The sequence below is a fragment of the Lemur catta genome, chromosome 12 (genome assembly GCF_020740605.2).
Source record: "Lemur catta isolate mLemCat1 chromosome 12, mLemCat1.pri, whole genome shotgun sequence".
Lineage (NCBI taxonomy): Eukaryota > Metazoa > Chordata > Mammalia > Primates > Lemuridae > Lemur > Lemur catta.
The window spans coordinates 53,067,366-53,082,323 of NC_059139.1; the positions used below are offsets into that span (position 1 = coordinate 53,067,366).

General features: G+C 37.7%; 1 protein-coding gene across 5 annotated transcripts in view; it reads left to right on the forward strand.

Annotated features, from left to right (window-relative positions):
- ATG10 (autophagy related 10) overlaps positions 1 to 14,958 on the forward strand; it is a 241,068-nt gene that overhangs the window by 141,774 nt on the left and 84,336 nt on the right. For all 5 annotated transcript variants that reach the window (XM_045566129.1, XM_045566127.1, XM_045566130.1 and 2 more), the window contains one exon: positions 10,013 to 10,151. In XM_045566129.1, coding sequence (XP_045422085.1) covers positions 10,013 to 10,151 — 139 coding nt within the window. The remainder of the gene's footprint in view (positions 1 to 10,012; positions 10,152 to 14,958) is intronic.

Below are 14,958 nucleotides of genomic sequence, written 5' to 3' on the forward strand. Positions count from 1 at the left end.
GAGAACTTCACCTTGCTGTTGTTACTGCTGAAATAGTGTTATTTAACAGCAACAACTATGTCTTTATCCTATCACTAGCATAGTGCCTGGCACGTGGTCGGTACTTGAGGAAATATTAAAGGGATTCCTCTCATAAAAAGCAGGCAAGGAAACAAATAAATCCCTATTCACATCCATATAATCCAGAGACAGTTTTGAGGAAGGGGAAGGAACAGAACAGTTCTTTGCTGATTCCCAGAGAGGTATTTCTTGTGTACGTAGGAGAGGGCCTGTGCTTTAGGATTCACAATCCTACAATGAATGCTTGCCTCTTGGTCTATTTATCAAGACCTTATCATTTTCACTCCTTGCCAGTGAAATTTACTTATTTCTGGATTTGAGTGTAGAAGTTTATTCATATGCTGAAGGAATTTGCAGTTTATTCATCAAGATATTTAAAAACCTTACTTGTTTAAATTAGGATAGTGCTATCTCTTACTCTAGAAAATTACTTCACCCAAACCTCAGCCCATTGGATTTAATTATCATCATCCTTTTAAGGCTTGGAATTTCTTATCCCCTCAGAAAATTTAATGTAACATCCTAAGATAGGAAAAAAATGGAAGAGGGGGAAGAGTTCACCAAATGGAGATGCAGGTCCTTTAATAAAATTCTGCTTAGTGCTTACAAAAATATAACAAAATGAAATTAAAGAAGGCCTTAAAATGGATTTGCAGGGGTAGGCAAGCTAGGGTCTACGGGCCACAGCTTGTTTTTGTAAATAAAATTTCACTGGAGTAGAGCCATGTCTATTTGTTTACATGTTGCCAATGGCTGCTTTCAGGCTTCAGATGCAGAGACCTATGGCTCACAAAGCCTAAGATATTTCACTCTCTGGCCTTTTAGGAAAAAGTTTGCAGATCTGTGGAACTAGAGATACAGGAAAAATTAGAAGAACTAGGATGTTTAATATGGGGAAGAGAAATCTGAAGACAATTTGTTCATATTTTTGCAAGGATATTACATAAAAAATGATGACTCTTGGTTTTTAGTTTTCTGCAAGGATAAATCTAGTGGAAACTGATTTACTCTGCAGCAAGATAACAAGGAAGAATTTTCTGGCTCCAGAGTTATAACCTAGAATGCCCTATAAGGCAAGTCTCACACATTCGTGGTTACATGCATGGTACAAAATGTATCCCTTTTTGGCACCCCAAATCCCACTATTGAAGATTCCTTCCCTGGTTTATTCCTGGGTTTTGGCACACACACAAAATAGATTCCTTTGGATTAGGGTTATCAGCCTCAAATCTGCTATTGAATATAATAATTGCTAAAGGAGTAACATACTAAGCCATCAGTGGCCATTAATACTTTAGCAGGAATTATTAATATTTAATCAAGTAGAAGGAAAAGGAGAAGATGAAGGAGTTTTTTGGATGGGAGGAGATAAAGGAAAGGTGTAGTGTACTGGGAGTGGGGATGATGAGCTGAGGTCTTAGGTTAATGGAGGTGCACTGGGCTCCTCCAATAGGAGACCAAATGAGATGACAGTGCTCCTAAAAACATAGATGAGTAGCTAATGAAGGCAGACTAGCTTATGGCATAATTGTGGGTCTTGGTGATTGAGCTTTCCTGCCTTTATAATTCCATAGACTACAAAGTAGACCCTCCACGTATATGAGGCAAGTCTTCCTGGAGTGGCCCACTGACCACCTACATAGCATCACTGTTGTTTATAAGGTGGATTCTTAAAACCCTTCCCAGAACTCCTGAATCAGAATTTTGGGGGTGAGTCCAGGAATACATCAGTTTAACATTTCCCACCCCCCAAAACCTAATGGTCTTTGCAGAGTGGAGAGAACCCTGGGCTTGGAGCCTGAAGGCTTAGGTTTGTGCCCTGGTTCCCTTTCTTACTTGCTGAGTGACCTTCGGCCTTCCTCCTAGAGCAGAGGAACAGATGACATAATGCATATCAGTAGGCTTAGAAAAACCATAAACCCTTATAACTGATGCTGATCTTTCTTATGTAACATGTAAAAGGTGACTCTGAAGAGAAACACATTTGACTTATTTCTGAAGCTGAGAACACCAAGTAAAAATCTTTCCCTCTTCCTTTAGTTACTCATGATTTAACATAAGGAATTTCTGATTTTCAAATCCCATATCCTGCTAATTCTTTTGCTTTTAGATGTGTAGAAATCTTAAAAGTAGATAAGAAGAACCTACCTTGCCTTTTAAAAAGTCTTTCTGAGCCCTTCTGATTTTTTCTAGGAAAACAGTGCTTTTCATATATTGTTATGATGTAGGAACTAATTGCCATTAGCATATGATGGGTGCTATTAAGCATTATTACTCTTTCTTCTTGCCAGAGAACCTGGGTTCTCTAGTGTGGACTCTGAGAGACAGCCTCGTCCATAGTCCCACCTCTGACTCAGCCTGTTTGCCAGCTGCCCAGCTCCAGACACTAGCTGTCTTGCTGTCTCCTATGCAGTCTTAAAAGAAACAGGGCCTAAGAAGCACAGTGGAGCCAGCTGTAAGTAAACATCCAGAAAACTGCCACATGTGCTCTGGTGGGCTTCTGCATCCCCTCCCTCCTGCCTTGCCCTGGAGCATGCCAGTCTCCCGAACAGGACTCAGTCCCGCACAGGAGACAGATTCTTATTCCCAGTGGGAACCTACGTTGGCCATGCTGATGCTGATTCACTCCCCTCCAATGTAGCAGGGAGAGCAAAGAATGGCACCTCCTTTTTTCCCTTTTTAAAAAATCAGTAGTAGTAGTTGTGATAATATTACTGGGACAGGGGGAGTCTCATTAAGATGCTATCCTTGGGATCATCTTGTGACCACCCCTTGTTGTTTCAGTGTTGTCCTGGATGCTGTCAGATGTATGCCTGCCTTGTGTTGAACCCTCTCTTATGTACTAGACACAACGCTGACTGTTGCTAAAAGAATGACATTGCTCGCAAAGGTTTTTGTGACAGTCACTTACTCAAAAACCACAGAGATCATGAAAAAAAGTCATTCTAGGAATTAAGGTAGTGAAAAGACCACCCCACTGTAAAATGATGAGCCACGAAACAAAAAAGAGGAGCTGGTTACTTAAAGCCCCAGAGATTATTTTTATAATTCACTTTAAATGTTTTAATAATTAACATTCTTTCTTAAGGAATTGATTTTTCAATGGTTTGTCAAAAGGCTTTATCAGTCTTCATCAATTCTGAAAATATTAAATGGTTGTTGGCTCAGAAATATCAGCAAATGAAGAGTTTGTTACGTAGCCCATCTTTCTGCTGTGACTAGATGGTTTACGTGTCCACTGATGGATACAAGTAAGGGCTGTCTCTGAACCAGCCCTGCGCCTCTGTCACTCTCTGGCTCCTTAGCTGTGATTCTAGTCCAGTAATGTTAGGTTTGAACTCAAGACCTGACTGGTAGAAGATAAACAGATCGACTCACTTTTCCTCAAGGGATATCATGAATAAAGCTCATTACTTATGTGTGCTCAGTAATAGTAATAGAGATTATTAGTGATAGAAGAAAAGTTTTTCTAACTTCAATTACTTTTTCCTGTAGGCTAAATAAAGATATAGATCTCATTTCCAAAGCCCAATACACTATTTGGGTTTGCTTTCAATAAAATATCTATGAAGCGTCTTCAGCATGATCCCTATTTAATGGGATTTAGTTGTAAAGCTTAATTCATATCAGATTTTCTAAATGAGAGATCACTGTCAACTTACTGTTAATTGAATTCAATAAAATCAACGTTTCTATAATTAACGTGAACCACTTAATCTTTTAGCTCCTTGAATGAATGTAATTTTCTAAACACAGGTATCTTCATGAAATAGCAACATTTTGAGGAAAATAAATGTATTGTGACTTCCCTGTTAATATCAAATTAATATCAGATTAAATACAATTGGCCCTCCGTATCCATGGGTTCCGCATCCGTGGATTCAAACAACCAGGGATCAAAAATGTTAGGCCTACAATGATTGCATCTGTGTTGAACATGGATGGACAGACTTTTTTCCTTACTATTATTATTTAAACAATACAGTATAGCAACTATTTATATAGTATATACCCTGTATTAGGTATTATAAGTAATATGGGGATGATTTACAGTATATGGTAGGATACGTGTAGGTTATATGCAAATACTATGCCTTTTTATGTCAGGGACTTGAGCATCCATGGATTTTGGCATCCTTAGTGGATTCTGGAACCAATTTCCCATGGATACTGAGTGCCTACCATATATCCAAATCCTTTAAAAATCACATAATAAAAGAAAAATAATAAAATATTAACAAACTAACTCAAGGTGTTAATATTGTGTTCAATACGTCAGTCCAAATTAAGTATAGTAGTAGTTACAAAGCGGCATACTACAGTACAAAGAGCAATGGTTTCAGTGGCAGTAGACATGAGTTATGGGACTTCCTGTGCCTCTTACTATAGTAGTCCCCTCCTTATCCACAGGGGATTTGTTCCAAGACCTTCAGTCTTAAAAATGCAAACAGTACTGAACCTCGTATATACTATGTTTTTTCCTATACATACATACATATGATAAATTTTAGTTTATAAATTAGGTATAGTAAAAGATTAACATCTTCTCTTTGACATATCTCCATTGCCAGCATCACTACTCTTGCACTTTGGGGCCATTATTAAGTAAACTGTTACTTGTACAAAGGCACTGTGGTGCTGCAACCGTTGATCTAAGGACCCAGATGGCTACCAAGTTACTAACGAGCTGGTAGCATCTTTGGTGTGGATATCACATCCCAGGCAGGCAGGACAACAGGAGATTTCATCACGCTACTCAGAACAACACACAATTTAAAACATGAATTTTTTGTATCTGGAATTTTTCACTTACTATTTTTGGACCATGGTAACTGTGGGTAACTGAAACCTCAGAAAGTGAAACCACAGATATGGGGATACTATTGTACCTACGTGGCATTGGGTAAGTAACTAACCTTTCCGGGCCTTGTTTATATCTATGAGATGAGAGTGTTGGGCTAGATAGAATGATTCAAGTTTCTTTCACTGTTAGAGTTCTGATTCTGTATGCTGTGATGTGATATCAGAAACTTTTTTCACCTTAATTTTTTTTATTTTGGAAAATTTAAAATATTCCTCAAAGTAGATAGAATACTGTAATTAATGCCCAGGGACCCATCAAGCCCCCCCAACAATCATCACTCCATGACCAATCATGCGCCTTCTGTACTGCTATCCCCTTACCCCTCTCCTGTGGTATTTTAAAACAAATCCCAGATATTAGATTCTCGTTATTAGCATGATCCCCCAGACATCTGTACTGATAGCACCTTGAAGTCTTAGAAATTCTATTTAGTTTTTAAGAAGCCTCAAATTGCCTTACTGTTTCTTTGCTTTCCATTTTTAATTTGAAATTTTTGAGGTAACTATAGATTAACATGCAATAATAAAAAATGATTAGAAGGATCCCATATACCTTTTACCCAGTTTCTTCCATTGTTTTTGCAAAACTACAGTATAATATCACAACCGGGATAATGACATTGATATGATCCACTGATATTCGGATTTCCCCAATGTTACTTGTACTCACGTGTGTGTGTGTGTGTGTGTGTGTGTGTGTGTGTGTGTGTGTGTGTTTCAATACAATTTTATCACGTGTAGGTCTTCATATCCACCACTGTAGTCAAGATACAGAATAGTTCCATCATCACAAGGATTTCTTATGTTGTCCTTTTATAACCAGACTCCTCTGTCCCCTCAGCCATCAAACACTAACCTGCTCTTTTTTCTTCATTTCAAAAATTTTATCATTTCAAAAATGTTATATAAGTGGAATCATACAGTATATAACCTTTTGGGATTGACTTTTACCACTAAGCATAATTCCCTGGAGATTATTGTATGTATCAGTAGTTTGCTCCTTTTAATTGCTCAGTAGTATGGTATGCGTGTACTACAGTTTGGTTAACCATTGACCTGTTGAAGAACACCAGAACTGCTTCAAGTTTTTAGCTATTTTGAATAAAACTGCTATGAACATTCATGTAATTTGTATTTCCTTGATGGTTAATGATGTTGACTATCTTTTGCATGTGTTTATTTGCCATTTGTGTATCCTTTTTGGTGATATTTTGCACTTCTTCATTTGCTTTTTTTCAAACTTTAGGGTGGGAATGGAGTTGCTGATGAATTACCTATGAAGTTTGTTATATTTGATAATATACCTAGTTGAGAGGAAACAGAAGACTGAAATAGAAGATGCTGCTTACTAGAGTTCTCAGCTCTGTACTAGAGTTTCTGGGAATACAAAAATGAGTAATAAAAGAACTTTAGTCTTGAAGTTCTAAAACCATCTGGCACTTTTAACTGTAAAGGGAAGCAGAAAATATATAGAAGCCTGAGATTTCCAAATTGCATGACTTCAAGGGATGATATTTGCATGAGTTTCACAAAGGTGACCATGAATGATGGAAAGATCCTAGCAGACACAAATCAAAAATTCAGGTTTATCTGAGTAATGGATGCAAAAATGTGCTTGTACATAGATGGCTGTCCAGAGCATAATAGCAGTCCTAATTAGGGGACAAGCACCCCTGGCCTTCACATGCCACAAATGCACTCAGCTGCCAGTGAAAATAGTGACTGAGAGGAGACTTCTAACAGGCTCTTCAAGAAGCTTGTTCTGTCCTCTGCCCCTGACTTCTTGAGTCTCCTACCTGTTCCAGAGAATGTGTATCTATGCCTAATTGATCACCAGTGGCAAGTAACTGGTGTCAACCCCAGCACATTCCTGAGTGCTTAATTTAAGTTTGGGTGAAGAACATTCTTTCTAAAAATTTTATCCTCCCTAGCAGCACTGGGTCTCAGGCAGTCTATTTCTGCAGTTTTCTGCAGAAATTAATGACCCAATTTCTTAGATTCAGTATACACTAAAGAATTGCACAGTGATGGTCTAACAAGAGAAATAGCTCAATAGAGAAGAATAGAGAATAAACACACACACACACACACACGTACACACACACCCTTAATTTCTAGTAATGGTGACATTTAAAATCAATGGGAAAAAGATGGACTATTGCAATTGTCTGGGAAAAAGTCCTACCACACACTATACACAAAAAGAAAATTCAGGTGGATTAATGATCTAATGTTAATTTTAAAACATATGTGTGTGTATAATAAAGGAATTTAACATTTTTATAATTTTTAAAAGTGAACTGGGGCATAGCAGGAGGCCTTCTAATGAAAACATGTAACTCAGAAGCCATAAACAGAAATACACAGATTTGACTATATAAAAGTAAAAGAAAAATTATGATAAAAAGTATAATAAACAGAGTTGAAAGAAAACTGAGTGAAAAAGTTTTTTAGCTAGGTGCAGTGGCTCACTTCTGTAATCTCAGCACTTTGGGAGGCTCAGGCAGGAGGATTTCTTGAAGTCAGGAGTTTGAGAACAGCCTTGGCAACATAGCAAGACCTCATTTCTGCAAAAATTAAAAAAATTAGCCGAATGTGGTAGCATAAACCTGTAGTCCCAGCTACTTGGGCGGGCTGAGGCAGGAGGATTATTTGAGCCCAGGAATTCAAAGTTTCGGTGAGCTATGATTGGGCCACTACACTACAGCCTGAGTAACAGAGCAAGACTCCGTCTCTCAAAAAAACAGAAAGTTTTCTGTTTATATATATATATGTCACACATATCCTTGTACACCTGTTTTTCTATGGTGCAGACATGTATATTTATCTCCAATAGTAATTTATTATTTCTTATATACAAAGAGTTTATGTAATTCAATAAGAAAAGTACAAACAACCTAAATATCAGAAAACAAAGAATAAGAACAAGCAAATCATAGGAAAACACAAATTATCAATCAATATATGAACAGCTGCTCACCTTTACTAGTAATCAAGAAGCTAGAAATTAAAACAACAAAAAACTGCCATTTAAAAATACATCAAATAGGCAAAAATTGAAAAGAAATTATATTCAGTATATATTGGATATTGGAAAAGGGCATTCTCAGACATTTTTTTCTGGGAATAGGAATTGACACAGCCTTTTTCTGAGGACAGATTGACAGTGTCTCTTGAAATTTAAAATGCACGTACCTTTTCAGTGATTCTACCTTTAGAAATCTGCACCATAGAAAAATAGAGGTGTGCAGGGATAGATGTGCTAGGATATTCATTGCAGTATTATTTGTAGTAGCAGAAACTTATAATCAACCTAAAATATCTGGCGATATGGAAATGTTAAAAGAAACAAAAAGCAACTATGATGTAGTCATACAATGGAATATAGTGAAGGCATTAAAAGATGCTAAATCTACAGCAGTGACATGGCAGCATGTGGCAGGATGCCCGTGAGTGAAAATATCCACTCTAGGAGCATATGTATAGATAGCAGGATTTAATCAGAGACGGTGGGGTGGGGAGGAGGTGTGTATGTGTATATGTGTCTGTGTGCCAAAAAAATTAAAAAAGTCTGGAAAAATACACATTGGGTTGCTAAAAATGGTTACAAATCTGAGGTATAGGAGTACTGGGATGAGGGGAATTTCACTTTTTCTTTTATGTACTTGTGCAGTGTTTGTAATTCTATCTTATCATCAAGATATAATTCCTTTATAATGTTAAGAAAGCAAAGAGATTATAAATGCTAAACAACCCAATTGTTGACCAAAAAAAGAAAGAATTTGGTTAAAAGAATTGGTGGAAAAGAAGGTACAACTACCTATGCCTAATGAAAATTTGGAAAATGAAAAAACACAAAACACTCTTTCTTGCTACTATTATTAATTTTCTCTATTTGGGATATTTATTTCGGTGATTTCTCCCTGGTTACTTTACTGGGTTTAATTGATAGTGTTTACTGGAGTTTAGCAAAAAGTACTTCATAAATATCTCTAGTTGTGATTTATCCATTGTGGTATCTCCCCAGCGAACTGACTGAGAGTGGGGAATTACAGAAATTATCTGGAAAGGAGATACAGATCTGGAAAGTAGTCTGTGGCTTGGCTTATCTCCACAGGAAACTTTATTTCATATTGATAAAGTTTGAAGTCTTTCCTGTAGTTCTTTCTGATTGTTCATTGTTGTTGTTACTGTTTTAATGAGAATTAGAATGAGCCAAACCAACCTGCTTCCTTCATTCCTGCTAGTACTAATTTCATTTCAAAGGACCCAAATAAATAAATGAATGTGGATGGAACCAGACTCTGACTCAACATGTTCAATTAATTTCTCCTAAACATTCAGATACATTCTTTAAGAAACCCCACACATAATAAAAAAAATCAACCAGTAAAGAACGATTAGGTGAGAAGTGAGATGACTGTCACCTCTGTTTACAAACCCTGTTTAAGTTGACATTAATATTCACCATCTAATTTATTCTAAATCAAGATTTATTGTAGAAATATACCAAAGATAGAACAATAATGAAGAAAACAGAATCATCTCAGGTTTTGAAATACACCTAACAAAGTCAACCTCTTGCAAAATAACTTTCTTATTCAAAGTGGAACTGGGAATTGTTCAGCACACAATGAATCATCTTTTGGCAAGTACAATAGAATCTTTAGGGACATTTCACAGCCTCTTGTTCAATTGTTAGGATGTTTTTAGCTTTCACAGGTAGGGAAGAAAGTAGCTCGTATAGCTATCATCTTGTTGCTAAAATTGTACAGTAAAGATTTTTCAGAGTTGCTGTTGCAATAGATCTTTTTGCTTTTTTTTTTCTTCTTCCTGTTTCTTTACTCAGAGCTGCTTTGTCTCTCAAAAACAATCTGGAATTACTTAATGCTAATGTTTTCTGGTTTTACTATTTACCCAGGACTCAAATGTTAAACATTAATATGGGAAACTCCCTTTTTCCTTACCTCATAGCCCTATGTTTATTTAACTGTTATTTTGCAAGAAGAAAATCTCATCTTTTCCTCTCCATGTTAGTACTTTTCTTATTGACAAACACATTTTGGATTTTGTTTTTGCTTTTTTTCAGGAGGCTTTAGAGCTACCCTCGGATGATTGTGAAGTGGCTGAGACTGCAGCGGCGTCTGAAGTGATTAAATATGAGTATCACGTCATATATTCCTGCAGCTACCAAGTGCCTGTACTTTACTTTAGGGCAAGCTTTTTAGGTAAGACCGTGTCTGGAGCTAAAAGTAAATTTATAACATTTACATATAAGGCAGAAAGCATATTTGGAAAATTATTCTTGAGTAGAAAAAAATAGAGTTAAAAATAAGAAAACTGTGGGTGAGGTAAGGTTTTACCAGTAAATTTTCTCATGCTTCAGAAAGAGTATCAAGACTTCAGAGTGAATGATATCATCCCAGCCTTAAGTCTGATCTTCAGATTCTTGGCCTTCTGCCTGAAGTTGACTAAGCCCCCTGGCCCTTTTTCTTTTCTTTAAACAAGTAGGAACAACTTAAAGCTACAATGTTTATTTACTTCTAACTATACAGTAAACATTTCTTTGAATGTCAAGTGATCCCATTAACTCAAAAGCCCCTGTGCCTTCTTCCCCAAAAGCTAATGATTACTTCAAGAAATGTTTATCAGTTAGGTTAAGCCGTATTTAAAAATAGCTCTAACATTTCCTTCAGCCATCTATACATCTCCAATGCCTTCACTTCCTGAGATGCTGTTACTCAACTCATTCTCCTGCCAAGAAGGTGGAAGGAACACCCTGTCTCCTTGGAGGCCTTTGCTAATAAGGCTTATTTAATCAGCAGCCACGTGGCATCCTTCCCCTGCAGTGCCGCCGAGACTCCCCACTAATGTCCACTGCCTAAGCCCGGTGGGCCCTGGGGCGCCCTGCCACCCTGGCTTGGCACCCAGACGAGCCCCCTGTCCAGCGCACCCCCTGCCCTATTTCTCCTTTTCTATCTGGCCTTATCAGCAGCCTTTTGCATTTTGAACAGGCCTCGAACTTTTTCTGGATAGCTAAGACATCTGAATTTAGCCAATGATATTTTATTTTTAATTAAAAAGTAGCTTAAGCTGCTTTGAATGTGTATTTGGTAGATTTAATCACTTGCTGCCTTATATTGTTTAATGGTCTCTAATTTTGCAGTGTTGGCGGTTTAACAAGCACTTAGGATTTAAAACGCAAGAACAAATTCTCATAGACTCCCTGGTGAGAAGATTTTAATCTGAGGTGCAGTTCCTAAGAACTGACAATTTGGGGTAAATTTTCAACATGGGACATGGGGAATTGAGGACACTGATAGTTCACTAATACACAAACTCGTGCTGCAGATTTATCCATATAATTATTACAAGCCTTTAAAACACTCATTGTATTGTAATTATGTTTGGTTTGGAGCCCAGAGGTTAAAGGAGGTTTCTTGTCAGTGAGCTGTACTATACTAAAAAGTAGGAGATATATTTATTACCCAGGGGGAGGAAAATGTTTTTCTTGGTTCTGGTTTGCTATGGCTCTACCTAGTACCTTCTAGATTCAAAAACAAGTCGTGGCTGCAGGTAGAGGAAATAGGACAGTTCTTCTTCAATACTGTACTTTCAGATAATTAGTATTCACCATAAGCAGTTAATCACTAGAGAAGAGCTCCCAGAGACAAAACAAGTTGTTTAGCTTGTCAGCATTAGGGAATCAGAGGTGTTGAAACATGACTGCTTCTAGCTGGAAGTGGGTCTTGCCAAGGCCGGGGATGAGCTCATACGTGTGCTTTGCTCTTATGTGCCAACAGCTCCCCTTACAGTACAGCACGGTAATTGTTCCTGCAAGTCCAATTATATTTTAATGACATTAGTATACTTCCTATGATCCTTTCTTTATGATTCTCTATTCCTTAAAAGAAAAAAACACACAGCTAGCATTCTTGGATTCTGCTTATATACTTTTAAGATGCTCTTCATTTATGCCCAATAAAGGAAAGCCAAATTTATTTTATGTAGAAGCATTCTTCATTCCCTGCTCCCATTCTATGTTGTATAGAATGGGCATTAGGAATTTTTTAATTCATTTCAGTCCAGAATTCATTTAGTGCTTGTTTAGGCACATTAAAATATCAAATTTAAGTTTTTGCAAAGCATATTAAATGTTTTCTGGTGGAGAAACATGAAAAATGGTTCTCTTCTTTATCATATTCTAATAATTTCTTTTTTTTTCCCCACGTAACTTAACCTCACAGATATTCTAAAAATATGTGTCCCTTTACTGTGGAGCCCTAATTTTTCATTTATTCTGCTTAGTCCATTACCTTTGCCTGTGATATCTGATTACTCTGGCCTTTCATCTGTTTGTTAAACAAATCTCTTGTCAGTATGGTGAATGGATTCCTAATGTCTTCCCCTTATTCCAGGTCCTGATTTTTCTTTGTCTCATTCTAAGAGAGTTCCGACCTAGAAAGAGGATGACTGTAAAATTTCTTGCCCAGGGGTCTCTTTTTTTTTTTTGTTGCTTCAAAAATAGTTCACTTAGCCTTGTTTTTGACAGATATTTAGAATTTCTTTTGCATTTGATTATTGGTAAAAATTAATTTCTCTGCTTTGTTCTGAATTTTCTTTCTATACCTTTTTTTAAAAGCAAAAGCAAAGCAAGTAGTAAGTAGTTTCTATTTAAATTGACATTACCCTTTCTTCTATCAGCTGGCTTAGATTTCAGGAGAAATCTTTATTTTGTTTCTTGAAATGCAATCCCAATGGGCTACGAGTTCCTCTTATTCCTCTGTGTGGTCCAGTGTCCACCAGGCAAACTACTGCCCAAGACTTAGCTAACACGCCACCTACTGTTGTCACTACTATGTCATATCATATAATATCATATAGTCTATAATAGCACAAGTTGCACCATAGCAGAATTATTTGTTTACTTCTATAAGATGGCAAGCTGGAAGGTAGGGCTTTAAGGTAAAAAGAGGAGCGAAGGAAATTAATATTGAGTACCTACAAAGTGAGAAGCTTTATTTATGGCTCTATGTGTGTGAGAGCCATATATGGCGCATTCAGCTGTGGCACACCACCAACAGTGAGCCAATAATGATGAACTTCTGACCATTTGTGAGTATAACCTGAAGACTGAAACATGGTGATGGTGCATTTTCCAACTCTGATGGGTTCTAAGGAGGAAGTAATGCTTTTGTCTTCAGGAGACCTAGGATCCAAACCACCTATATATCTTCACTCTTTAGTCTGATACTTTCCAGAGACTATAGGATTAGTGGACTAAGAAAAATAGAATGTCCTGAGGACTCAGAAGTGGGCATCCAAACTAGCTAAGCAGCTGCTCCACTCCTATAAACACATATCTTTATTTGATCCTTGAAGGCAGACAGCCAAGCTGAGACAGCATTTTGCTTCTGGATGCCTCTCATTCCTACTCCTTGGACCTACAGGAGCTCATTTTCCAAGGGGGTAACATGGATTTAAGAAGAGAAATAAAGCAAGCACAGTGGCTCATGCCTGTAATCCTAGCACTGTGGGAGGCCGAGGCTGGAGGATCACTTGAGCTCAGGAGTTCGAGACCAGCCTGAGCAAGAGCATCTCTACTAAAATTAGAAAAATTAGCTGGGCATAGTGGCACATGCCTATAGTCCCAGCTACTCGGGAGGCTGAGGCAGAAGGATCGCTTGAGCCCAGCAGTCTGAGGTTGCAGTGAGCTATGATGATGCCACTGCACACTAGCCAGGGCAACAGAGTGAGACTCTGCCTCCAAAAAGAAAAGAAAGAAAAAGAAAGAAGTCCTCCCTTCCCAATGTGTCCTCGCTTCCCAGTGTTCTGTTTTTCCTTAACTACTTTTGTCATTGTAGGTTTGGGAGAGGTGGTGGGTCAGGGTTAATACAATTTGCCACCCAGCAGTGGGTGAGAGGTAATTACACAAGCTGGGTAATAATAAATAGCCTAACATTAGAATAGTGCTTTGTAATTTAGGAAATCCATTCCCACAAAGCATTGACATCTTCAACGGCATTCTGCTTCTTTGTTTCTGTTTTTTTGCCCACTGTTTTTGAAGCACACCATATTAAAGAATTATTTGTATCATGCCAAAGCCTCCTATCTACTCTCCGTCATTCTTAACATTCAATGACCCTTTTATGTCCCATTTTCCCTTTTGGGGGCTTAGCTTTGATGAAAAGCTGGTGGCAAATGTTAGAAATACGGTAAAATCCTTAGGCATATACATAATGGCTTTTGGCTTCACCAGAGTCCTAGGCTTAAATATTTCCCCTTACATTATAACTAGAGATTTCTATATTTATTTCAGCTTGAATTCTGATTTATTTCTTTCCTGTCTCTTTCTCTTTTCCTTTGTTCTCTATTGAAAAATGGACCAAGTGGTTCTTCTCATTTTCAAAATATTTAATTCTTTGGGTGACATATGGGTTCTTCTTAAGAACTGTTTTGGCATATTTCTTTAATTAGTCAGAAGGGCTGCTTTTGAATAGAGAAGGAAGCATTTCTTCCATTTAGCAACTGAGTGTCTGTCCTTTCTGGAGATCCATTCTATTATTGGTCCAGGAAGTCAGAGTATAGAATTAAAAACGTAGCCCAGATATTTCATGAGAAAGATTTGTCCACTTATTGGAGGCCTGAAGGATGCTCATGGAGAAGCAGGGCAAAAGAAATAATCAAAGAATAATTCCTTCTCAAAGGCAGCGTGAACCAAACCAAGATAAAGGCCAGGATAAAGACAGAATAATGGAAACTTTGCAATTAAAGCAGTGTACAAACCATCAAGGAGGACGAGGAGGAGGGTTGTCCATGGTTTGGAATAAAAGGAAATCTTTGTAGTACATGGAGGAGAATGGTAGGAAAACAGGAAAGACGGGGGTTGGAGGAAGCTGAAGAATGAGAGTGGAATATCCATAGCTCTGCCCAACAACTTTCAAAGGATGCTCATGGGTTAGGGCTCCTGTAAAGGACAGAAAAGCATTGTAGAAGGAGAGGAGGGTGAGTGCCAAGCTATAGGGGCGGCTGGGA